At 43.4% G+C, this 27,914-nt stretch overlaps 1 protein-coding gene across 1 annotated transcript in view; it reads right to left on the bottom strand.

The window, feature by feature from the left end:
• Nucleotides 1-24,394: 24,394 nt before the first annotated feature.
• Nucleotides 24,395-27,914, bottom strand: part of LOC112111331 (high affinity cGMP-specific 3',5'-cyclic phosphodiesterase 9A) — a 91,454-nt gene continuing 87,934 nt past the window's right edge. Inside the window, exons 18-19 of the mRNA XM_026651470.2 lie at nt 24,899-24,985; nt 24,395-24,469 (exon numbers count right to left, since the gene is read on the bottom strand). Of these exons, the coding sequence (XP_026507255.1) occupies nt 24,935-24,985 (51 nt within the window). The 3' untranslated portion in view covers nt 24,395-24,469; nt 24,899-24,934. The remainder of the gene's footprint in view (nt 24,470-24,898; nt 24,986-27,914) is intronic.

Below are 27,914 nucleotides of genomic sequence, written 5' to 3' on the forward strand. Positions count from 1 at the left end.
CAGGAATACGGAGGATGTTAGAATTTATATAGAAGAAGAAAAGAAAACCAAGAGTGAATATAGATACTATGGACACCCATTAAACAGGGCAGACTGGCTGTTCCAAATATTCTATGGCGGGGGTGGGCAAACTTTTTGGCCTGAGGGCCACATCGGGGAATAGAAATTGTATGGCGGGTCATGAATGCTCACAAAATTGGGGTTGGGGTGCAGGAGGGGGTGAGGGCTCTGGTTGGGGGTGCAGGCTCTGGGGTGTAGGAGGGTGCTTTGGGCTGGGACCAAGGGGTTTGGAGGGCGGGAGGGGGGATCAGGGCTAGGGCAGGGGTGCAGGTTCTGGCTGGGGGTGCAGGCTCTGGGGTAGGGCTGAGGATGAGAGGTCCGGGCTGGGATCGAGGGGTTTGGAGAGCAGGAGGAGGATCAGGACTGGGGCAGAGGATTGGGGAATGGGGAGAGGCTCAGGGGTGCAGGTTCCGAGTGGCGCTTATCTCAAGCATCTTCCAGAAGCAGTAGCATGTCCCTTCTCCAGTTCCTAAGCGGAGGCGCAGCCAGGTGGCTCTGCACGCTGTCCCATCCATAGGCAACGCCCCTGCAGCTCCCATTGGAGCCCTGGAGGGGGACATTGGAGCACATAGGAGCCAGAATGGAGCCATGCTACGGTTTCCGGGAGCAGCGTGGCGCGGCCCCCGCCCCAGCGCCCCAGCTGGAGTGCCGGAGCAGCCCCCGACCCAGCGCCCCGGATGGAGCGCCAAAGCGGGGCAAGCTCCAGCCCCCGCTCTCAAGTGGGAGCTCGGGGCTGGCTTAAAATGGCTTGTGGGCCGGATCTGGCCCGCGGGCTGTAGTTTGCCCACCCCTGTTCTATGGTATTATCAAGACAGCCAGCTCAAAGCGGTAGTGGACTGGGGGGTGCTCTAACCCAATCAAAATCGATTAATAACAAAATTCACACCCTCCAAACACTTATACACATTGTTTAGCAAAGGCTACTCTGTGGGATAGGACTAGATGCCTTATCTACACTACACAGTTTAATCGACAAAACAGTGGAGGAGTACACACCGAAATGCTCCTCCTGCTGATGTAACTCCCCTGCTATGCAGACATAATAAAACCACTTCGATGAGCAGCATAGAGCTTTTTGCGACGTAGTTAGAGTGACACAGCAACAGTATAGACACCTCGTTTGGTTATATCACCCTAACTGGCCTCTAGGAGGTGTCCCACAATGCCCATCATGACCACTCTGGTCAGCAGTTTGAACTCTGCTGCCCTGAAGGCACACAGGTATGTGTGCCTTCAAAGGCCCAGGAATGTTTGAAATTCCTTTTCCTGTTAGCTTGGCCTACACAGTTCACATAGCACCTTCCCAGCCGACCGTGCCAGCTTTATGCAGCAGACGTGCTCACGTGTAGAGCACACTGGAGGTGTTGATCGCATGAGTATATGGGGAGAGGAGGCTGTGCAGTTGCAGCTTTGCACCAGCCATAGGAATTTTGATATCTATAGGCTGATTGCTAGTGGCTTGCAGGAGAAGAGGCATGAAAGGGACATGCAGCAGTGTAGTGCTAAAATCAAGGAGGTGAGGCAGGTGTGCCAGAAGACAAGGGAGGCCAAGCATAGCTCTGGTGCAGCGCTGAAGACATGTCGCTTCTATAAGGAGCTGCACGCTATGATCGGAGGCAACTCCACCTCCACCGCCAAGAGCCACATGGATACTTTGGGGGGACTGGAGGCAGCGGCCAGTGGACTCAATCCCGATGAGGAAGTGGTGGCCATCAATTATTTCCTGCACATTACCGAGAGTCAGTTCTAGGGTTACCATCCATCCGGGTTTCCCCGGACATGTCCGGCTTTTGGGTCTTTAAATAGCTGTCCGGGGGGAATTTGTAAAAAGCTAAAAATGTCCGGGATTTCCCCCCGGACGGCTATCTAAAGACCCAAAAGCGGCTGACAGGGCAGCCGCGCCGGATTGAGCCGCTCACTTGGGGCCGCTCCGGCAGCAAAAGTCCCTCCCCCGCTTCCCCCTCCCTCCCCTGCAGCTTCAGCACGCTGGTAGCAAAACGGGAGCAGGAGCTGTTTGTGCCGCTACAGGTGGCCTGTCAGGGGGCAGGGGTGTGGAGAGGGATTGGGGCAGTCAGGGGACAAGGAGCAGGGGGAGGGTTGGATGGGTCAGGGGTTCTGGGGGTGGCCTGTCAGGGGGCAGGGGTGTGGAGAGGGATTGGGGCAGTCAGGGGACAGGGAGGGTTAGATGGGTTGGAGGTTCGGGGGGGGCAGTCAGGGAACAGGCAGCGGTTGGATAGGCGTGGGAGTCCCGGGGATCTGGCGGGGGCAGGGGTGTGGATAGGAGTCAGAACAGTCAGGGGACAGGTGGGGTGGGGGGGTCTCAGGAGGGGGCAGTTGGGGACAAAGATAAGGGAGGCTTAGATAAGGGGTGGGGTCCCGGGGGGTGATTAGGGGCAGGGGTCCCGGGAAGGGGCGATCAGGGGACAAGGAGCAGGGAGGGTTGGATGGGTTGGGGGTTCTGTGGGGGGCAGTCAGGGGGGCGGGAATTGGGAGGGAGTGGCTAGGGGGCGGGGCTACACCCCCCCCCCGGGAGTGTCCTCTTTTTTGAAAGTTCAAATATGGTAACCCTAGTCAGTTCTTTGTAGCAGGAAGCGATTAATGGCCCTGCACACTTACATCACCGAAACCCCCATGGTGGACTTTCCAACTCCAAACTGATTTGCGACTCACTGGTAGCAGTCTGGAGTTGCCAGCTTCCACACAGCAATTGCCATTTGCTTTTCCATAGCGAGGGCAGCTCTCACTCTGGTATCCTTGCAGAGCAGGGCTAGGGTGAGCTCCACACACAGTTCCAGGAAGGTGGATTTGCACATCTGAAAGTTCTGCAGCCACTGCTCGTCATCTCATACATGCATCACGATGTGATCCCACCACTCAGTGCTTGTTTCCCAAGTCCAGTACTGACAGTCCACCATGGCAAGCTGGTCTGTGAACACCAGCAGCAATCTTCAATTATTTGTTTCCATGGCAGACACCACGGCAGGCACCACCGATTCACTTTCTGTTTCGCAGCTCATGAAATACTGCAAGACCAGCTGTGTTGCGTTCATAACGCTCATCACCAGACTGGTCAGCAGCTCAGGATCCATGCTGTCAGGCAGAGATGGTGGGTGCACAGTTTACAAGGGCTGTTGAAAAACTGCACAAAATGAAGTAGGAAGCCCATGGAATGATGGGATGGAAAGAACTGCATCAGTCCCCATGATGCGCCACTATCAGTTCCCAGAGCTCTCAGAGGCACAGCATGACAAATTGCATAGTGGGATAGCTACCCACGATGCAACGCAATGCAAGCGCAACGACTGTGGACATGCTCAGCTGACATAAGGAGCATTATGTGGATGTGCTCCACTGATGTTATTAAAGAAACTTATGATCGTCGACATAACTGAAATCGACTTAGTCTGTAGTGTAGACACGGCCTAAGAGGAGTTCTCTTCCCTTGCCAATGATACCCATTGCAAATAATCCAGATCTTAACTCAGATCACTAACGAAAGAGCTTTAAAGACTGGGAGAGCTATGGAATATACATGACTGGCCAGCTATTCAGTAAAGAAAGTTTCTAACTTATTTAGAGATCAAAACTGACTTTAACTAGTCCTATTTCCCATAGTATCCATACCTTCAAATTAGACATTTCTCAGCTTTCTAGAAAAGCTGTTTTATACAGAATGCTAATTTTAATAGAAGTGATAGTATTTGCTTAGTTAAGAAACAAAGTAATTAATTATAACTAATCTTTTCAGACAACTATCCAAAAACAAAAAGCAAACACCCAAAACAAAAAAAAATCCATATATTAAAAAATAACCTCCATTATAAAACCCACAATCATTTCTATTTGTAATTTAACCAATATTTTCTTTACTATCCCTTTACATCAAAACAATTATAAATTTACTTTCACTTTTCAAACACCAACTATGTTTTACAAAAATACCTACAAACCTAATACAGCTATTATTTATCACACCCATATAAACAAAATATAAAATAAAATACCTAAAACGATATAATCTCCTACATAAACATTTTAATTTATACCCAAACCAAGCAAATTTAAAAGTCCTAAACAAAATTTCAAAAAAATCCAAAAAAACCCAAAAATTCAACAGCCCTTGTAAATTTAAAAACTTAAGCCCCTCAAAAAACCAATTATGCTCACAACAAATGATCTGATTTAAAATTTGAAAAAAAAGATTCCCCTAACTCCCAGCTCCCACAAATATAACCACTCTCAAATCATTTCTAAAAATAATCTTTCCAAAATTTTATTAAAAACTTTTCAAAACCCCCTCAACCCCACTACATACACTTAAAAATAAAAACAATAAAAAGCCATAAGCCAATTAAAACAAGTTTTAGCTCAAGCCCCAGCCTTAACCTATCCAAAAATAAAACAGCCGTTTATACTGCAATTAACTACAAAAAAAAAAAAAAAGCTAAATCAAAACCATAATAAAAAACTCCAGTCCATAACTTATGCCTCTAAACTTTAAAATAAAAAGAAATAATTCCCTATTAAAAAAATCTTAGTGCTAATATAAACTCTGCAATGTTAAAAATATCTAATAAAATCATAATCAATATTGCTAAAACCCACCCCCACACCAATAAAATATATACTCACTAGCAAAATCAACAACAATACATTTTTCTTATATCATGACCAACCCCTCCCACCCAAATCCTCATTTCACAGAAAATGTCACTGATGAGACAGGTATATCATTTAGCTGCCAGTCAATCAAAACATGAATCAGCCCTCATAGCTGCCCTCCACTTTGAAAGGTCTGCATGGAGAGTCTTGAGATTAGCTAAGTGAAGCTTTAAGCTATTTTAAATCATGTATCTGTGTTGTTTTCTAAGGGTACGTCTTCACTACCCGCCGTATCGGCGGGTAGCAATCGATTTATCTGGGATTGATATATCGCATCTTGTTAAGACGCGATATTTCAATCCCCGAATGAGCTCACCGTCAACTCCGGAACTCCACCAGAGGGAGCGGCGGTAGTGCAGTCGACGGGGGAGCTGCAGCCGTTGATCCCGCGCCCTGTGGACCCCAGGTAATTCGATCCAAGATACTTCGACTTCAGCTACACTATTCGCGTAGCTGAAGTTGCGTATCTTAGATCGATCCCCTCCCCCCTAGTGTAGACCAGCCCTAAGAAGAATATGGAGCAGCACTTCAGAGTATGCCAGGGTCTCACTCCAGAGATGATATTATTATATGACATATGACATAAGTAATTAGAAGCAAATTATGGAGCACATAGACAAGACAATGACTCGATGAAAGCTGAGAAATGAAGAAATCCCCCATTTGTTGCAAGGAAAGAGGAATCAGCTCTACATGGCTCATTCATGAGTTTGTTCCTTCTCCACTGCAGGTGAAGTCAATAGGATTTACTTAAGTAAATATTACTCGCCTGAGTAAAGGTTGTTGGCTTCAGCTCTGAATTGGTCACAGTGGCGCTCTCTGTTAAACAATAGTGCTCAGGAAAGCTGTGGGATATGAAATGGAAGCAGTAAATGAAGTTCTCTGCCTATTAGACAAACCGAATGCAATCAGCAGCAGTGTAAGCGCCCACCTGCTCTCTCTCACTCCTGAGCTAGAGGGACCAGCCCTGAGCTGAGAAGGTATTTAATTCTCCATACCCATTCAATCCTTGGGCCTCCTCCAGAGACTGTCAGCCAGCCTGCCAATTACTCTGGGATATTTTTGTGACACAGCCACCTGTCTTATTCACTAAGAAGTGAGCGGAGTTCCCTATATAACAGGATACTGATTGGAGAGTTAAAGTAACAAAGGCAAAAGGGAAGATTGCAGCCAGCCCCTGAGAAGGATTCAAGGTGATGGCCGTTACTGCAATTCTTGTGCTCTCCTGAGCAGAAAGGCTTGTGCTAGCTACTCAAAAGAGACAGGGAGAAGTCGGTGCTATGGCTGGATGAGGATGGGAGCATACACTGCACCCCCTTAAGGGATGTTGTGATCACACAGTCATAGGCACCAACTTCCCCTCTTTTCCCTGGGTGCTCGACCCCACTCTCTGCCCCTGGCCCCGCCCCCAGTCCACCCCTTCCATGATGCCCCGCCCCCACCCCACCTCTTCCCATCCCTTCCCTGCCCCCATTCCAACCCCTTCCCCAAAGTCCCTGCCCCAACTCCACTCCCTCCCCAAATCCCCGCCCTGGCCCCACCTCCTCCCCTGAGCGCGCCACGTTCCCGCTCCTCCCCCCTCCCTCCCAGAGCTTGCTACAGCTGTTTGGCGGCAGCCAGGTGGGAAACACTGGGAGGTAGGGTGGAGGAGCGGGGATGTGGCGAGCTCAGGGGGGAGGAGGAGGTGGGGCAGAAGGGGAAGGGAGCTTGGCTGCCAATGGGTGCAGAGCACCCACTAATTTTTCCCGGGGTGCTGCAGCCCCGAAGCACACACGGAGTCAGTGCCTATGCACACAGTCTCTCTTGTGAGTCAGTGAGACACAGTGGGAAGTATTCGTCTCTGCATTGCAGCCTCTTTGTGCCAGCTAGAAAATCCCCCCGGGAAGATATTCCTGACAGTAGGATTCCTCATCATAACATTCATCAGCTCTGCACCCTAGCTCCCAACCCTACCCTGAAGCCCTCAGTGCAGAACACATTCTAAGGCAAGTGGAAATGGGAATGATTTGTGTCTATGGCTGTTAACCAGCTGCAGAAGGCTCTTAAGGGCCATGGGCAGGGGGTGCTGGAACAATCTGTATAATTGAGAGCTGAGAGCCATTGACCGAACTGTAAACCCTGTATATAATGGAAACCACTTCAAGCCAGAGGGTGCTGCTGCATCCCCCGCACCCCTAGTTCCAGCACCTCTAGTCATGGGCAGCCCCAGGCACAATTTCTAACTTGTGCTGGTGGCTAGTTTTGTCCCAGAACTGAGTAGGTGCCAGCCATTTCCCATCAATCCCAGGACCAGTGCAGGGAAGGGAAGAATCTGGCCCCAGCCTTCCTGGAGCTCCTGCTGGAGCAGTGAATACCGGCATCACCCCCAACTGAGGGCTGTACTTTAACGAGCCCTTAACTTCCAATTGAAGAGACCTGACAAAGAACAAAGGTATGGCCCTGTTATAATACAGTTCTGTCTCTCTCCTCCTCCTCATTGCTATTTGTATAGTAACCACTGATTTCTAGGTCATCTGCTCATTGTCTAGTTAGTTACACCCACACTTACAGGCAAGCTACAGGAGGATCCTTTGTTGGGTGAAATAAAGGAACCACATTTTCACTTCACTGCCCTTTGTTCTGTTTCATTATTAGTTCAGTGTTCTCTGTGCAGCTAATTGAACTGATCATGGCAATAAAAAGCTTAGAGGTTGCACTTGTAACGATCCTATAAAATTCAGTACAAAACATTATTAAAAGTGTTCTTGAAAATAGGTAAATTCAAGGCACAAAATTTGTGGTGGATCCAGTGGGGATATTTGGATTAGAGTTTTGCTCCTTTGAGCAGCAAACAACCAATATATACGAACATGTCTGCTAAATTATCTAGCAGAGCTCTACCAACCAGAAAACAGCTCTATCAGTTATTTAAGCCGGTCAGTGCTGCAGACTGCAATGTTAGGCAGGCAACCGCTCCTCTAACCGCTGGAGATGGAACATGCTGTGACCATCGTTGCCAAAAAGTGAGCCAAACCGTAGTGAAATTCCAGGTGAAAAATTTCAATTGGTTCCAATTGGCAACTAAGTTTTGGAGCAATGCAATAGGTCTTGTAGTCTCGGGTTCCTTAAATGATCAGTTCCTATAACTATCACCACTTCTCTCCTTCATGTCAGTCACCAAATAAACAACGACCACACAACCCCTTCTCTCCACATCCAAATGTAAACAGGCATAATTTGTAGTAAGAATGGAGGAAGAAAAAAACAAATTTACTAATTCAGCATCATCAAGATGCTTGCCTAGTCAGGAAACCACATAATCTTTTACTGTAGCTCTTGTCCTCTCTCTCCTCCTATTGTTTGTTGAACTTATTTGCATGCCATGTCCAGTGAAGCTGCGAGCAATTTGGGGTGGGGACTGTTTTTCTTTATGTTTTCAGAGTGCCTAACAAAACAACCCCTCTCCCACTCATCTTTAGTCCTCATTGAGGACCTTAGGTGTTACCATAAATACATATAATAAGACTGTTCCTCCACTAGAAAGGTACAGAAACAAGTAGAAATCAAGATATCCACTGAGGGGTTCTAATGAAGTCTATTGGAATTTCTGCTTGGAGTCCAAGACAAATCCATTTAGTATATACAGTCTAAGACAGTAACTTTTACCTTCAGAGCCTCTGCCTTCCAGCTGAAGTGTAATTGTTCCTGGGCAAGGCTAGCTATATTCCAAAATACTGTAATAGGCTTCTAGTGAAATGCTACCATTCTATATGTTTATGTAGGTAAATACTGTAGGAGAGTTTGTATTAGAGATAGGCCAAAGAGACAGTGTTTAGCCTAAAATTATTCTAGATCCAGAGTTTGAGCCTGTGACATTTGAGTTCAAGATGGTGGTAATCAGCTACGATCAGCCATTTTAGTGAAATTGTCGCCATCTTCATCTGAATCTGAGTTGGATTCAGAAAATAGGCCTCATCTAGTTTGGGATTCATACCAGAACCAAAATGAATGTCAGGCTTGGATCCAAGGATTTAAAAACTGGGCCCACATGCAGTAGTTATGATTGTAATAGTGTTTAAATCTTGCATGTTTCTGAGGGGAGCTGTGACTGGAAAACCACTAATAATTGAATTCTAATGACTGATGACATGCATTATCTCTGAGAAAATATTCTTGGCAGGGGAGTATATGAGGTGATAAATAGCTTTTGTGATTGTCAAATGCCTGGAAAAGCTCTTTATTGTAAACATAATCCAGTCCCATGAAGGTCATTCCTATTTGGTGACAAAAAAATTAAAAAACCCATAACCCAAGATATTTTGAACCAGGGACTATGAAAGTTTTGTGCTGCTTCCTTCTCTTGCTGTTCACTGATAATTGTTGAACACAGTAGCTGTGTAGTAAGGGGAGTGAGGTAATTGGATGTAGATGATAGCCAATATGGATTTCAATGTCCTTTGTTAGATAATATAATGACCTAGTTAATGCACTGGACTTCTTATATAAGTCCCTTGTATTCATGAGAAGTAAGATACCTAAATATCACTTTTCCATGACATTTTAAACAGTGAGTAACAGACATAAAAAAAATTGTAGGGCCCTGTATTTTGCTTGCTAATAGGTGCTGCTTTCACATAAAATTGAATGCATTTATTCATGCCATTTAGTAAAAAGGATCCTCTGGTGTTGTGTAACAGAGAATAAAAGAACCTTGAAAAGACGAAAAATTGGAGAAGATGAAAGGCTTTCAGATTTGTTGCAGTCTTGCAGCTTCCTTTGGGAATGGATGGGGCCTACACAAGGAGGATGATCTATATATGAACAGAACATTACCACCTCTGAAGATAGAAAAATTGCCTAAAACAGCATGTATTTCTATCAGGACTAAATATCTGCTGCCTTGTATACACTGAGTATTTAATTGGAATCCTTTTGTAGCAAGCAGCACTGGCAGAGGGAACAAGCAAGTTTGCCAGTTATATGTTTTCTTTTCCTTCTCTTCTGTTCCATGCTAATTGACACATCTAATGTTCTTTAGACTTGGAGAATGAATTTTTAAAGGCAAAAAGTTTGGATGCAAATTTAACAGCTAAGAGTATTTCTCAGATGCTATATTGTGACTTCAAAATAGCGTTTAGCCAAGAGTTAGAGTGACCAACTGTTCCTGGTTTTCTGGATTGATTCCTTTCTATTAGCATCTGTTCCTTAATTAGGTGCAATATGTTCCTTACTTTTACTTGCTAGGTTTAAGATGCAATGCTCAGTGACTGACACCAATTTCCTTTCACTCCCTGTCTACCATGGACTCAATTAATTCTGAACAGGGCATGTATGGCTGAACAAACATCCCTTTGGATACACAGTAACACTTCACAAAGCTGATATCCTGTTGCCACATTACTGCAAGTTACAGAGTGCATGGGCACTCACTCACACCTCCCTTTCCTGGGGCACAGCTGTGGAAAACAGGCCTCCACCATCTCCATGGCAGCTTGTAGAGGATGTAAGCTCTTTTGACCTTGCCCAGCAGGTCACCCTACTGTAACCTGGTTATTCTAGAATTCCCAGAGCTTGGTTGTGACTGAGAGAACTTGGTTTAGTTCTGTAGGGCCTTTAGTATCCTAGGTGTTGATGGAAAAGGCCTAAAGATCTAAATAAAATTAAGGACGTGCATTTAACCATGCATTTAACCATGTCAGCTATTTGTTAACCAATTTAATTGGCTCACTTGGCTCACAAGTATATGCAGCTGTTTCCCCATATATCCCCAAGGTATTTAGTGCAAAGGGTCAACAAACGTACCTTGTTCTCCCTTCAAAATGACAAATGTATCCGCAACAGATGTCTCTTGTATCCCCATCCCCAAAATAATATATGTATCCTGTGTAACCTATTATCTATAGGTCAGCATAATGACGCAAAAGGATGAAGGCTAAGTTGTTTGTCACTGATTATAAAAAGGGCCTGTTCGGCCATGTAAGGTGTGTCTCTCCTCTGGCATTAGTCGATGAGAGCACCCGCTCAGCTGATCGATTAATAAAGAACCTGGTACCCATCTTTTTGTCTCTCCGTGCCTCCTTGGTGTAATTAGGTAAGCTCCGGGGGGGAAAACGGGCCCTATTTGGCTAACAGTGTGACAAATTGTAGGGCAGGGGCATCAGACACATTCTATGGGAGGTCCATATTTCATTTTGAAGGCTAGCACCATGGCTATAAGTTTAGCATAAGATATGGGTCCCAGCACACCAGAACTCACTGATGTCAATGGGAACTTTGCACAAGGACTGAGGGTAGAATGGGGCCTTTATATAGTTACTATAGTTGTTATACAGTGGGCTCTGAGTGGGTGCTCACGTGAGAGGGCGCAAGAAGCTTCTGGGTATAATCCCTCTGGGCACACCAGCATTACACTCTACTATCACCCTGTGGGTGCTAACTACCCAAAAAGGGCCAAGGAAGAGTTCTCCTCCCCAATCTCACCTCAGTGCAGACTCCAATGGGAAATCTTCTACAGAGAGCTGCCCAGACTCTGTGGTGGCTCTACCATAATGAATACTGTTCTCCTCCACCACCTCTCTTAGAGCACTGGCAGGTGGAGCATTTAAAAGGGAGGTGATTGAGAGACAGCTGCTCCTCACCAGCAGACTTCAGTGATTCATAGATTCCAAGGCCAGAAGGGACAATTGTGATAATCCAGTCTGACCTCCTGTGTAACACAGGCACAGAACTTCCCCAAAGTAATTAATTGAGAATAGCTTTTAGAAAAACAGCCAATCTTGATTTTAAAATTGCCAGTGATGAAGAAACCCCCACAGCCCGTGGTAAAGTGTTCCAGTGGTTAATTATCCTCATTGTCAAAAATTTATGCCTTATATCCAGGCTGAATTTGTCTAGCTTCAACTTCTAGTCATTGGATCATGTTATACCTTTCTCGGCTAGATTGAAGAGCCCATTATTAAATATTTGTGTTCCATGTGGATATTTATAGAACATGATCAAGTCTCCAGAGATTGGTTACAGATGACAAATGACCCGAGCTTAACCTACTCTTTGTTAAGCTAAATAGACTGAGCTTCTTGAATCTATCACTGTAAGGCATATTTCTAATCCTTTAACCATTCTCATGGCTCTTTTCTGAACCCTCTCCAATTTATCAACCTCCTTTTTGAATTGTGGGCTCCAGATGTTCCTTTGCTTCCCTTGTCAGTTTTCTACAATTTTTAACTTCTGATTTATATTCATTACTCTCAACTTCCCCTTTCTTCCATTTATTATATATTATTTTGTTATTTTTTAATAGCTGGCCTTCACTTTCCTTCTAAACCAAGTTGTGTTTTTAACCAGCATAGACTTCTTCCTCAGTTGTGGGATTGTGGATTTTTGGGCATCTAGTAAGGTGTTATTAAATGATTTCTAATTATGATTCACATTTTTCTAATTCAATTCTTCCTCTCAGCTGACTCGGCCCATAATTGTTTGCAGCTTTGTGAAACTGATCCTTTTAAAGTACCAAGTATAGGAATCAGTCATCCTGTTCCCTAGTGTTAGTTGGTGGTCTGTACCCCATCTTATGCTTTATCTGTCAGGACACTGATCTGTAAACATTCAAGATCAATTTATTCTGAGTTATCAGTGACTCAGAAACAGATAATGACATTTCTGATGGGGGTGGGGTGGGGGCGCAGAAGTACAGGAAAAAAATGTTGTTATTTTTATTCTTCCCCTTCTTCTGAACAGGGAGTGGGGAAGTCCAGCAGTAGTTGATTTATCTCCCCCCTGCTCAATCCTCTTGATGAGGACTGAGTCAGAAGGAAGGCGCAGGCACTAAGGATCAGATCCTCAACGTTTTTTAGGTGCCGAACTTCAGTGGGAGTTAAGTGCCTAAATACCTTTGAGGATCTTGGCCTGAGAACCTGGGACAGAAAAGATGGTGCCACGGAGCTAAGCACATTAGCTGGGTGTTTCTGTTAAAATAATCACCAGTTAAACAGTTATCATTGTTGACGTTTATAACATTACCATTAGGCTTCAGAGCTAATGTAATGAACTGAAATGAATGGGGCCAAGTCACCCACTCTTTAGGGTGATTGGTTCAAGATGTCTGTCTGTTGTCTCAGGAAGTCTACATTGCATCACTTCATACTGCAAAGTCTGTCTCTGCAACCAAGTGGGCTAATTTCTATGTTGTTTTTACTGGTGATAGTTTACATTTTACAGAAACCTAAAATGACACAGGGATCAAATTAATACAGTAAGCAAGCTTTTTCCAACTCACAGGCTTAGAACTTGACCTCCACAACATGGAGAGTGAATCATCTCCTGTAACACTGTGAAGAATTCTCCCTCTTTTGTAACAATGGGCAGTCGGTTGTTATTCGCTTTACAGCCTGTAAATACCATTCTTACTCTGCAAACACTGAATTCCTCTTACAAGTCATGCCACAGAATCCCCCTCCCTGTGCAATATGTCTTCAAAGATAACTATTATCTCTCCAGTTAAACTTTAACAACTAGGGATGAGAAGAGACCTTTGTCCCAGAGATAAGTTCGGAGGTGTTATAAGCTTATTACATTGTGAATAATATATTTAACCTCATTTATAAAAGAAGAAGAAGGAAAAAAGTAAGCTCACTGAGGACTCCTCTGCTGTTGATGATTGTTGTTATGGAAAAATAAGAACCTTCTCCCCCAAACTCTTTGATACAAAGGGAAAGGAATAAAACAGAATTTATTTTAATCAAGTTTAATAAATTTTTAATGTGTGTGTAGCATTTACTTTATTTGCATGTATTTAGGTCTAGGGCATATACTGGGCCTGATTGCTGTAAAGGGACTCAGTGCGGATATACAAATGCCTGCAATTCACTGCAGGTGCAAAATGGAGGGGGCCATTATTTGAGGGTGCAACATTTCTCCCACAAAATTAAAGGATGAATTAAGAAATAAAATGACTGGTGTCGTAAAGTTCAAAAGAATAAACAAGGGGGATGCCTGAACTTTTCAACTTACTAAAACGTGCGCTGCAAATGGAGGTTCTCCCTCAATCCATTCCCACTTTCAGATTCCTTCCTTGACAAAAGCTGTGAAGGCAAACCATAACTTATCTGAAACTCTGCTACATTTGTTCAGAACAACTCGGCATTGTCAGTTTATATGTTAAACTGAGCTGGTGAGCTTGGTTCAAATCCTAAAGTGAACACAGATCCGTAGCACAAAAAAATATCTCACCACACAGTTGTCACCTTGTTTGACAGTCTCAGCAGAGAGGACCAGACTGAACAAGCATGGGGAATGAAATAGCCTTTCACACCCAGTAGAGCTGCTTATGTGTCAGTTATGGCAGACTGAAGGGGCAGCGTGTGGGAACAGCGTGTGGGCTCCTTACCTGTTATTTTCATTCTGAAAATTTAAAAAAAGGATCAACTCTTTTTGTTTGTTTCCTACATTTTTCATGATTTTTTTTAACCAACAATTTTTTGTCTCCCCTTTGTCCTTTTTCCATTTTGCCACTGAAAAAGGAGGAGACGGGGGGAAATGGGGAGAGAAATATTTAAAAAAAAGAAAACTTTTCATTTAATCAAATGAATTATCTTGAAAAAAAAAATCAATGGGCCTGATCGTCAGCAAATGTAAATCCGTTTATATCCATTGAAGACAACAGAGCTAGGCCTATACCCGCTGAGGATCTGCCCCTTACTGTATAGGGAGTGGCAACTATGACTAGGAAGAACAAAGTCCTTAAAAACAGCCTGGAAGAAGTAACATTTTAATTTACAACATGTGCATATAAACCTAATGACCCTCCTGCAGGTACTTAGTGTTTTAGACTTTTTGTCTTATATGCTCTAGAAACTTATTTCTCTAGCTCTGGATGGGTTACATTGGCCTCTCATTGCCTCATGGGACAGGTACAAAACATTTATGCTCATAAAGGTGCTCTTATCTAGCACTGTTTCTCCACCTTAGTTAACCTTATACACTACTGCAATATTTGTTCTAGCAACCTGAGAGGGGGAACTAACAACTGAAGCTACCCACATGGGAGAGATCTGAGCAAAAGGTTGCAGAGTCGCCAGGGTCCTCTTAGTTCTGGTGGCTAGTTAAGGCACTGCATGAGTAGAATCAAAAGGAAACCGTGGGCCTAAGGAGAGAGGAGGATTAAGACGAGAGAAGATTGATGAGGATTGTCAGGGTCAAGTATTCTCTATAGTGGCTAGAGCGAGGAGCAGAGAGCTAAGGCTCCTGGCTTCTATTCCAGGCTCTGCGTTTGAATGGATCTGCAGCCTTGGGGAAGTCCCTTAATTTTTCTGTCAGTTTACCGGTCTGTAAAAGAGCCGTGATAAGCTTTCCCCAACTCACAGGGTATTGTGAGTTTTACGTAATGTTTGTAGAGCCCTCTGAGATTCGGAGATGGAAAGGGCTGTATAAGGGCAAAGTATGCGTGTGAAGGATGACACAATAAACAGAATTGTAAATCATTGGGAGAAAATTAAATCAGAGATTAGTTTTACCTGGTCAATCTTAACTGGAACATACTGTATAAATACCTGTCATCTCACAGCAATACACACTTCATCACAGAGCGGTCGTAACTGCTCAACAGTCAAATCACCCATGAAAATACAAAGTAGTTATCGCCTTGGCTTCGTGAAAAGACTGTTGCAACTTCAGCTGAGCCTGGATGCTGATCGTGGTCCACAAAGCCTCCTTCAGGAAGTGAAAAATGAGCCATTTCTTCCCACTGACCTGAACAAATGGCTCAGAGATCAAAGGCCAGATCTTGCCAGTCTTCTGTGAGCCGAACTCCTATTGAAAGCAATGGGAGTTCTGAACATGGAGGGTTGGCGGGATCAGGACCCAATTTAGCCATCCTGAGCAAAACGTAGTCGGCAATGATATCGACACAATTTTCAGAGATGCTGAGTATCCTCAGCTCCTACTGACTTCAACTCAGCTCCTCTGTCAATCAGGCCCTTAGAGCCAGATCTGGTGGCAGCCCCAGTGCAGAGCACTCGGAGGAGAATAGATGGAGCTAGTTCTCATAGAACCAATGCTGATTTTTTCCCATTAATTTATAAAAGTCTTAACTCTGTTGCCCTCCCCCTTATTAGTCTAACCATCCTGTCGTTGGGCTTCCTGAGCGTGTCAACAATCCAGTAGAGGCAGCAGCAGCGACATCTGTTGTGAGCCAGCGCAAGAAAACGCTGGTAGTGTAAGAACCACAACTCTAAAGGTGGGACGGCGGACGAGCTCTTCAAGGCAGGATCCATGGGCAGCTGCCCTAGAAAGTTGCTCGTGTCCTTGGAAGTTAGAAGGACCCATTCACATGGGAATTAAATTGGTAGGTGTAGGACTTGAGTAGCAGAGAGGTGTTGGGTGGGATTAAGGAGCATAGGCAGAGCTGTGTGGGGAAGCTTGCACAACAGCTGATCATGCTATGCCCTCTTCAAACCAAAGCTGTTAGTCACCACTTCCCTGGCTACTAGATTTTTATTTGTTAGTTCAGTAGCACTACGTGGGAAGCGTACATGCCAGTTTACAGTAATTGAACTGTGCTAACCAAATAATAATATCCCTTGAGGACTGTCACCTTATAATTGTTAAACCTTGTTCCTCAGTGGCTTGATCCTACACTCTGGAAGCTAATGGGAGTTTTGCCGTTGACTTCAGTGAGGGCAGGACCAAGCTCTAAGGCCTAGATTTTCAAAGGCATTTTGGCACTGAGATGCTCAGCGTGGCAGCGATTTTGAAGTCTCTATCTTATTTTCAAAAGAGATTTAGTTCCTGACTGTCCAGGGCATATTGGCTCATAAGTGCCTAAATCCCTTTTGAAAATGTGATTTAGGCGCGTACATCAGTTAGGTGTTGCAATGTTGAGTGCTGCAACATCTAAACACCTTTACAAATCTGGGCCTCAGTCATCAGATGTTTCTTGTGCATCCAGAGGCCCACAGCTCTGCCTACAATAGCCCTGGTTGGAGACGACCCTTTAGTCCATGCCCTTTTCACCACGCATCCTTATTGGGCCACCCCTGACCTTTCTTTCCTTACCTCTTCTTCAGTGTCAAAGGTTTCTTTCACTTCGCGAGGACACTTTGGTGAAATTTCCAAACATCAGTCAAGAACCACAGCGTCTAGTAGAACAAGTCTGATTAGCAATAAGCAGCCAAAAAGCAGATAACCAATATGGGAAGCAGAATGTATCAGCTGATCAGGGTCAGATGACACAGAAATAAAAATGCCTGAGTCTTGCTGACACAACAGCTTCCACCATTCCTAATGCCGGCGGAGGTGCAATGGTGAAGAATTGCAGCTATGGAGACAGCAAAGCCTAGGTGTGTGAGACAGGCTGAAAGACCATAGGGACTGTGGAGTGGGAAAGGGTGCACCAGGAGTGAGCAGGAGAAGCGAATGGATGGGAAGTAAGGAGTGAGGGGGGCTGTGGGAGAGAAATTTTATTTTTTTTAAAAGCGATTACGCGAAGGGTTTCAGGTTAGTTGCATTCAAAATTTCATTTTAAGAAAGAATTGCAATCTTACATGATCCTTTCCACAGCCTGAGTTATAAAGTCCCACTACAAGGCTTTTTACAATGGAAAGGCAGACAGACCCGCCAGCACTAATGTTAGCAGGATCCAAACACTGCCACTAGACTAGGTTGTCAGCCTGATGATTTGAAAAGCAGATTGAACTCTTTCTATAGCCAGCTGGAAGTTTGTTTAAAACACAACAAAAGAATTGGAAACATTGGAATGAGCAAAACAAGTTTCAGAACCAAGATGGCAAAGGGAAATGTTAGCGGCTTTCATGCTGCATTGACTTGGCAATTTATTTGCATGTGCTTAGAACCCTTCCTACTGCCTGCTATTCAGCTTAGTGATATCTGCTGAGCACTCCAGCCAGAGTGACCTGAACTTGGTCCATCAGACATTTATTATGTATCCCCATGTCACTTTTCATCATGTGGGACTTTTTAACTGCTCTCTAGCTAATGTTAGTTAAGTCCAAACAGGAAATGTTAGGCAGGCTAACAGCAGATAAACAGTTGGCCAGTGTGCCTGGCTATGAACTAACCAGAGCCCCAAAACTGTGGTTTGCAGTGGATCAGCCTGTCAGATGGAGGATGTGTGTCTAACAGGGCACCGTAGCTCAGCATTAGTTAAGGGCACTTTGAAAGCACCCCTCACTCCGCTGCTGTGGCTGGCAGGCTTTGCAGGTCTCTGCTGGAATGAGTACTACGGTGTGGAGCAATATGGCTGGAGCAGCTGACCCCGTATGGCCTGGTTGCCTGGGAAAGTATTCTGTTGTTAGCAGCTGTGCTCTGAGCACACAGACTAGGGTACATATATTTTACTTTGATTTTATTTTTGCATTTTTCTGACTGCAGAAATGCCCCAGCTATCTTAATAGCAGAATTACCACTGATGGTCTGACAGCCAGGGGCGGCTCTATGTATTTTGGCACCCCAAGCACGGCAATCAGGAGGCTTTCGGCGGAATGCCTGCGGGAGGTCTGCCGGTCTCGCGGCTTCGGCGTACCAGCCGCAGAATTGCCGCCGAAGCTGTGGGACCGGTGGACCTGCCGCAGGCATGCCGCCGAAGGCTCCCTCACTGCCACCCCCACAGCAACCGGCAGGCTGCCCCCCGCGGCTTGCCGCCCTAGGCATGCGCTTGGTGCGCTGGTGCCTGGAGCCGCCCCTGCTGACAGCAAATTGATTTACTCAAGAAAGAAATATAGCTATTCCAAATTCCTTCTATTGAGCAGCTCCCCTTCGGGGAAGATCTGCCGTCTCTATCAGACAGGGCAGGGAGCATGGAGCAACAACATTTGGAAGGGGAAGATTTTTCCTCAAAAGAAGAATTATAGCGAGTTTTGGCTGAGACAGAATCAGTTCATATTTGCCAAACCCTCCCGATTCTAAGTTTCCCTTGTAACAGAGAAAGTCCAGCATTATAAAAACATCTACAGATAGCAAGAGTGTGTGTGAGGCCTGTACACCCGCCAGTACAAGCATCACAGGTCCAGGTCCAGCTGGGAATATAACCCGGAGACCCTGATATCCAGCCCCCAACTAGAACCACAAGCCTCCCATCTAGGGATTATGCCTTTTCACGCAAACTTTATATATTTTTTTCAGATATGTAATAGGATTATTAGGCTATTCTTAATTATAAATAGGATACATGATGTATACATACAGTAATATATTATGAATATTAATGTGAGTGTATATAATTAGAAAGAACATAAATAAAACAAGGCATGAAATAGGTTATACAAAATAACAATGGGCATAAAAATGGTAAACCAGGCATTACTGTTTACCCTCCACAAGAATGAGGGGCCAATCAATGAAACTGAAAGGCAGCAAAGGTGCTAAAAGGTAATATATTTTCACAGAACATATAACTCACCTGGGGTACTCAACGAGGACAAGGTGCTAGGGAAGTACAGGGACTGACCCTGGAGTCACAAGACATCCCAGAAATGCCAGGGAGGAGATGGGAGCATGGTCTCCTCCTCTCACTCCCAGTGTACTGGCCTGCTGAGCTGACAGGTCAAGGTGACTCGAGCATGCTGACAGGACGGTGCATCATCCACTGTCCCTGTGTGGCTGGGTGCTCCATCCCACAGCTCCCCTGGGGCAGGGGATAAGGACTTGGACTTAACAAAACAATTGAGCCCTAAGCACATGACACTTATTGGATACTAGTTGGGAAGAATTTCACTCCCATGCCACCCCATGCAAAGAAAACCACTGGGAAAGGCAGTGAGGTGAGAACGTAAGTCAGACTCCTGTGCATAACTGCACCACATGCCAACCCCCGTTTCTTGCATTCAGTTTAGTCGGGGCAGAATGCAATGTGACAGGAAGCTATACTGACACTATTGCAGCTCTGATTTTTGAAGGTTTTTGGTAAACTTTTAATTTTTGCTAAATGAGGGGTGCAGAGGAACGTTATAAATGTAACTATATTTTAAGGAAGGGGAGGGCACATTTTGGGCCCGCCATGTTTATGGCTGTTGGCCTTTCTCCTGTGATAGGTGCACTTATTGCCCACTTTCTAGTGCAGTTCTTCAGAGCCCAGTCACTAACTTTTACTCTGTGCTTACCTGGGGAATTGAGAAGAACAGACCTTCCCACTCACTTCTTTGTTGCCTGGGAAAACATTAACAATGTTTTAAACACAGCAGGCCTTGATTCGTCAGTATGTGGAGAAGACTGCATCACCTTGGCAGCAAAAAACAGCCCTACCCAGCAGATCTAGACACTGGAGTATTCCCCATGCACAGGGGAATCTTTAGGTGATATAGAGCCTTGTATGCCACCCTTTCTGGATTTGGCCAGATAACAGGTGGGGGGAGGGGCACACCATGTGGCCAAGGTTATCTTATTCCTGCCCGATTCCCAGCTGCGCAAACAGCCCCTGGGGGCCTCTAGAAACCAGTGTTTATTTTGAGGACCAGTCCGCCCACAAGGGCCCCAGGATCAGAGGTGTAAAATTCTTGCAGTCTCCCTCCAGCCTTGCATTAAGTGCCTCTAATGTTACACCAGGGAATCAGTGGCAGCTAGCTTCATTCTGCCCAATCTTACCCCCCCATCCAACCCCAATGAAGTCAATGAGATGACACGGGGTATAAGCAAGCTAGGGAAGATTTTGCCCAACTCTATGAAAAATTTGTTCCAGAATTAGGGTATTTCTCCTGAAACCTTTTATTATTTTTATTATTTATTAATTATTATTATTATTGTAACAAAACAATGAGATTAGGAGAGTAATAAAAAGTATATGAATTTTTAATATTACAACTCAGGCACAAAGACTTTCTCTAGCTTCCAATGTTTCTGGAGCAGAGAGGCAGGTTGGAACAATAGCCCATGATTTAAATGGGAAAATTAAATACTGTCTGACATTTCTTTTCACGATGGGTTCATCCTCAGTACCCAGTATTGTGCTTCACTGCCATAGGGAACAGATGCTATTATTATTACACCGCAGAGGCAGCTCTGATATTAGCAATTTCCACGTACAGATATTTATTTGGCATTACATAGTCCATGTATTTAACATGCACTAAACTTTCTTTTAAAATTGACTGCTGTGGAGTATTCAAGTTTTTAAAGCTGTCTCTTTCCCAGCTATGTAGTTATGATATATGACCTTACTTTGATCTGATTAGAAATATTCTGCGCAAGAGTGAAGTGTGTACAGGACTCGGGGGAAATCTCTCTATTTAAAAACAAAACGGAGCCCTAGCTTGGTTTCCCAAGCCAAAAATGTGGAACAGATATAAATTCTTTTGTATTTGCCTGTGCTCTAAGGATAATGGTAAAAATACCAGGCTGGAATGCATTCAGGATAATAATGATGCTCAAAGGATATGAGCAGCAGACAGTGTAACATTTTGTAAGGCACATAACACAGAGTCAAAAATAATATTACAATATAACATTCATAGATATATACTTGACTGGGTTAGAAAAAAAAAGACTAAATCACAGTTCAGATGCCTGTCTGGATGCCTCCAAAAGCTCCATTTTTATGCTAAGTATAGATTTCAAATGTCAGACTGAAAATGCATGACAATTGAAAGGGCTGATTGCCAGGATTTATCAAATCCATTCATTTACATATGAATCACAATATCAAATATTATGGAAAGACAGGTGAAAACTAGAATTAAGAGAGGATGCCTTCCAATCCCCATGTTTAAACATAAATTGGACAGGGACTGCTTGGAAAACACTACAAATACCGAGGGGGCAAAATAAGTGGTGGGGCCTTCCAGTTTATATCAGTAGCTGGTTAATAAAACAAGGGGTCTTGTTTGCATTTTGTCTAAACAGCTGCCTGCACTTTGAATGTTCCTTTAGTTAAATGCAGTATATGTTACAAGATAGAGAGAGTTGGATACTCTCTTCACCATCATACCCAAAGGGAAAAATGACTCTGTCAACAGAAAGCTCACCTAAATGAGAGTGCATGGAAGAGGAAAAAGAATTTGAGATCACACAACACACACACATATATTATATATTATGTATATTATATATTATAGGTATTAGCATATGCTTGAGTAAGTAAGAGCCAAATTCTCCTCTCAGTAATACTGATGCACCTACATTAAAGCCAGAAGCGTTGCACCAGTGTCCTTTATAGTGATCTCCCTTCAGAAGTAAATCCGAAATTTCAGGCTACCCTTAAACGCGATGGGGAATTAGCTTGGTCCCACTTAAGTCAATTACAAAACTCTCATTGATTTCAATGGGAGAAGGCTCAAGCTCATGATGAGCCCTGATCCTGAAAACGCTTATGCACACGCTTAACTTTATGCATGTGTGGAGTTACAGTAATGTCTATGAGACTATCATGTGTGTAAAGTTAAGCAAATGCTTGGAGAGTCAGAGCTTTGGTTTGCTGAAGAGCCTTTAAGTTGAAATGAAATCTCTGAGGTAACACAACATAATAATAAACACTTAAAAATCTTTATTATGAGTTGGGTGAGGTGGTCTTATTACAAGAGATTTTCTCATTTAATGCTCTGGTTGAATGCAGGACTTGGTATATCCTAAAGCAATTGTTTGTAATTACTACACAGCACATCTGCTTTGGGGGCTGATTTGTGGAGGAAATCCACTTAACTGGAGATGGTAAATTTGATTCCCTTGTGAAAAGAAACCAGGAACTCCACAGCAAAATGAATCTGGTTCATCATGAACTCTGGAGTATAATATTTACTAAAGACAGGTAGCTGCAAAATTCAGATTCAGTTCTCAAACATCACAGAGTTCAGGGGTATTTGGATCATTGTATTATGAAGGTATTTGTATAACTTGCATCTGAATCTGGGTTTAGAACCTTTCCTTGTCGGGGTGTTCAAATCCAGGCTTTGCTTCTGGCTATCATCCAATTTACAACAGAAAAAGTCAGCACCACCCACTGTGGTTCTGCTAGTGGGGCAGCCAAGCAGGAAGACGGGAAAGAATTGGAAATTTCAAGGAGGTGTCCAGACTGTGGAGGACTGGAGAGCAGATCACAATACTGGGATATCCACCTCGGGAGAAACAATGTTAAGCTGAGAATTAACAAACACAAACTAGAGAAGAATAAAGGCTTTGAAATGCCAAAGCACTGTACAAAAAGGAGGTAAGGATTATTATTCAATGCTGAAAAGAGCAAGTGTTAGTCACTTGGTACTCCTAGAAAGGAAAGCCTGAGATTCCTAAAGTGTTGCCTGTATCATGAGGAAGAAGGACTAGCCACCCACCTTCTTCTTTCTTTTTAAAATGAGCTAAGACTTCACATGCAGCTTTGGAACTTGCAGACATATGGCTTCAGTGTGTGTGCCCTTCAAAGAGAAACACGAGCATTCGTGGGCACCATGCCTTCCTTATGTGCTACTCTGCATATTTATAGCACAACCACAGAATAACCTAGGAGACAAAGCACAGAAATGGCAGCCTGTTTTCTTCCACCAAAACAGTCTGATTAAAAGCATACCTATGTGAAAGCTACAGTGCAATACTTCTTACACTTCTGTCATGTGAAGATTTAAAAAGCTAGGGCCAAATTCTGCCCTCGGTAATACATGTGGAACCCCGTTCCAGGCTCCATTGAGGCTTCTAGCCATGAACCTTCATTGGGGGTGGAATGGAGGAGCACCACTCCAGCACTGGCACTATTGCGCATGCCGCTTGGAATTTCCTTGTGTGCAGATGTAACCCTGGGTGAACATGTGCTACATCTGCCCCTCTGTGTTGATACACAGAGGATAGGAGTTGTTGCAGTCCCTAACTACAGAGCTTTGGCTATTTAGCTCAAGCTGTAGCAGCTCATGTTTTTAGTTTGGACATCTCCTGTTCAGTTCCCCATGTGTCAGCCAAGAGGGCCGTTGTCACACAGACAGAGCACAACCATGGATACACCCCAGCAGGGGGACTCCATTGTGCAGTGGCCAACTCTGGCAGCTAGTGTCCCAGCCAGTGCTAGCAGGGACCAGTTCCTGCACTCAGGATTGCTCCAGGACTACGATTGTGGCTAACCCCTGCAGCAGGGGCACAAGAAACAATGGTTCCTTACCCCTCCTCCTCCTCCCTTGTACTCCTGCACAGGGATCAGTCACAATCTGGCCCTCAGTAGGGTGGCAGGGGCGGGAGGGACTAGGCCTTGTAAATAAACCTGCCTCTCCCACATGTCAGTGCGTATCAACACTACTAGACCACCAGAGTCAAACTTTTTCTCCCTTTCCTTTAGTAACCATGTGAGGGTTAGTGTCCTGTGGGTATACACCAGGGCAGGATTTGGCTCCTAATATTTACATAACCATACATGAATAATACAGTATTTTTCTGTTCTTACTGTTATGACACACACTATACCACACACAAATGTTTATAAAATGGCTCCTTTAAAAAGTCCAACACCCAACCCCTTCCTCCATATACATATTATGAAAACATTTTTCTTTGGGAACAGGAGCAGTTCTTTATAAACACATCTATGAAAGGAAATAATTACAGCACCCAAGTTTGTATAAGAATATATTATTTAGAAGAGCAGTTGAAAAATAAAAAAAATCTATACATCAAAGTTTCCTTTTTTTGCGTCCATGAGGATAGCAACAGTTCTTAGAAAATATGTTCTTGCCATGGTCTCGGCGGCTTTCTACCATCTTTCCTCCGGGCTGAAGGATCCCATGATACTTAGCTGCATCAATCCACTCCGTGAACAAACACAACAGACCTTTAAGGTCTCATCAGTTCTGTTCTGGTACAGAAGGGAAATTCAGATCAAATATATTAAATGTCAACTAAACATAATAAAATTCAGATGATTATATAAATACACTGTTAGGTCATAATCTCTGGAATATTGCTAGGTAAACAAAGCATGTGCTGCTACACCCACTGACCCATAAATATTAGGATACAAAGATTAGTTAGATTATGCTGTAATTGTCATATGGCTGCCTACAGGTATTTAGTACTTTAATCAGAATTACTTTTTTTGGGGGGACTGCTGTGAATCATTTTCCAGAAAAGGGTGGTTGTTAAAACTTCATCATATGTCTATGGACTTCCAGCCAAATTCTCTATGGGCACAAGAAGGGAAAAGTTCACTGAAGTCAGTTGAGCTGCACCATCTTCTGTCCATGTGTGTCTACTTTTAAAATATTTAAAAAACAAACAAACTCACCTTGTGACTTTTGTGTAGCTCAGAGTGTTTTTCTTTTCACTTCTCTGTGCTGTCAGTTGTCAAACTTGTGCTTTTCTTCTTTTGCAACTAGAATAAAGAGCAAAGCAGAACAAATATCACCACTGGCACATCACAGACAGACTGCCACCGCTAGCTGATCACTAATCCTCAATAAGGTATCAGCTGAATCGCTAATGCAATTGTATACACCAATTTGGTCATCAAAGGCCCCATTCCATCCAAAATAACTATGGTACTTGTCTGGAGAAAGTGCACCTCAGTATTTCTCATTATCTGTTGAGTTAATATCTGAGATCATTCGCTACCTGCTATTGTTTGATGGCATTTCTGAGTTTACACAGTTCTCATTATACCAGCGTTCCTGTGCCGATATACCGTAATTAAGGCTCTATTTGTTTCCATAGAAACTCTGTTTTTGACAGCTTTACATTTCAGGTATAAAAATTCACTTCAGCTTGAAACTTCTCAAAGTGTCAACAAGCCCCCACTATCATCTTGAACTTATTTTTGGTTTCGTTAAGGAATGTTTCATGTTTCTGTCATAGACTTGAGAATTTCCACAAGATTTTCTTTGCCCTTCTATAACTCCCCCTACAAGGCCCGTCTTCTGTTCCTGTCCACTCTCAATCAGAATTAGAATTGAGCTCCTTGGAGAAGGAATTGTCCTTCCTAAGTGTTTGGAAAGTGCCTATCTCTAGTGGTGCTATGGCAAATAATAACCACCACCACCCAGGGAGTGAGGGACTAGGCCTGGTAAATAAATCTGCATCTCCCACATGTCAGTGCATATCAACGCTACTAGACCACCAGATGCAAACTTTCTCTCACTTTCTTTTAGTAACCATGTGAGGGTTAGTGTCTTGTCTGTGTGATATAAACTGTATGTGCTATGTAAACCCTGGGGAGTGGAATACTGTGCTCTGTATGTTTTGCTATGTAGAAATTAGCCTGCTTGGAAACTAATTTTCATTTGCATGACAATGAAACATTCTCTCAAAGAGCTGTTAAAGGGACTCAATAAGCTAACAAGATGTTATGGGAATGGCCTGCTGGTCACGTTTCCTTATAAGGCTGGTCTACACTGGGGTATTCTGTACTAATGTAACTACAAAGATGACACTGCACACACGCCACACTAGGGTAAACAAGCGATCTGCACTCGTGCAATTTACCTTGTTGTCAAAGCCAGGAAAGCTACACTGATGCAATCCTCTTTCTACCCCAGTGCAGGGTGTGTACAGAACATGTTTTCACCAGTGCAACACTAGTGCAATTTTATGTCAGTATAAAACTCCCCAGTGTAGACAAGCCCTTAGATCCAATGTCTTTGGAGGAAATGAGAAAATGTTTGTATTAAATACAGATCAGTTTCTTATAAACTTTGAAACAGGAAAAGACAAAACCAAACAGAAAAGCTAGCATTTAACCATATAGGAAGATCATTGGTGTTATATGAAAAAGTAACTTGGGTTGTGCAACAGGAAGAATTACACTGTATTACTGGATACTGACTCAGATAATGGTGTTGAGAGTTGGATACTCTCTTCACTATCATACCCAAAGGGAAAAATGACTCTGTCATCAGAAAGATCACTTAAATTAGAGTGAATGGAAGAGGAAAAAGAATTTGAGATCATACACCACACACACACATATATACATATACATATACATACATACAGACTTCCTAAAACAGGGTGACATTAATCTAACACAGTAGGAAAAAAATCTTAAGGCAGACCAAAAAAAGTTTTTCTAACTATTTAACTAATAGTAACATTTCCATACTTTGTACCATCAGTTTTGTGCCCCTCAATCAGTGCTTTTATCAGAGCATCCACCTAGATGAGCTTAATTTATTTTCGGATTTTTCTCTGTTTTCTCTCCTGTGCCCATAAACTCTGCTTTTATGTAAAGTAACTGGATTTGGATGTAGTGCATTTGGGGTTACCTGCTGTTGGGCATCATTGACAAGACGAAAAGAAACCTAAACTCTGACCTCAGAGGGAGATGACTCAGGAGTAGAGGTCACAGTCTGAGCACTAAGAGCATCATTCTGTATCACTGAAGTCAATGGGAGATATGTCATTGACTTCAATGGGAGCAGGACCAAGCCACAACACTGTGATTCTCTTGCTTGCACAGTGCTGAAAAGGATTTGGCAAAGGTTAGAGAGAGCTGAAAGACCTGATGCCTGGTTACAGATATCATCGAAGCTCTCAGAGGTCTTACATGCCAAAGGGGGAGACATTTGGTAAACACCATTGATAGATAGTTTAACCTGGGCCATAAAATGAATTAATGTGGTCGTCTGTTTAATCGTATTGTATGGTATGCGTGTGTGTGCAGTATAAGAGAGAGAGCGAGAGCAATTCCTGGTGTAATGCCAATGACATCTGGTAATATCTCTGCAGGCTCTTTTTAATTACTCATTCTGTGCACCCAGAATTTTTTTTGCCATTTTCTTTTCTGTGATTAGGTATCATGACTGCTTCTCTTGCTCTTTCTATTTATTATTATTACTTATCCATAGGTATGTCTGGTGCTTTACAAATATATAGGAAGAAAAAGTGACCATAGATATAATCAAAAGCAATAAATATCATCAAAATGAAGAAGAACTTGAATTGTCTGTTTCACTTCTTAGTACCACCTAGAGCATATGTATAGAGCAGAGAGAATAATTGATTTTTCAGTTCAAATCCACAAAATCAGTTTGTTTTGAACTGAAACTGATTTTTTTTCTTGATGAAACAAAAAGGCTGAAAAAAATAATTTTGGCTTGAACAAAATATGTAATTTGAGTGAAACAATTGTTTTCATTTTGTTACGTTCTCGGTGTTTTACCCTTTTAAATAAAAATGTGAACAAATGGAGCTAGATTTCAAAAAGAAATGTTTGGACATGAAAAGTCAAAACATTTTGCCTTTAAAAAGCCATAATAAACCTGTCATAACTATAAAGGGAAGGGTAACAGCTCTCTGTGTACAGAGAC

Source organism: Terrapene carolina, unplaced genomic scaffold (genome assembly GCF_002925995.2).
Source record: "Terrapene carolina triunguis isolate 2854851 unplaced genomic scaffold, T_m_triunguis-2.0 Scaffold31, whole genome shotgun sequence".
NCBI classification, from domain to species: domain Eukaryota; kingdom Metazoa; phylum Chordata; order Testudines; family Emydidae; genus Terrapene; species Terrapene triunguis.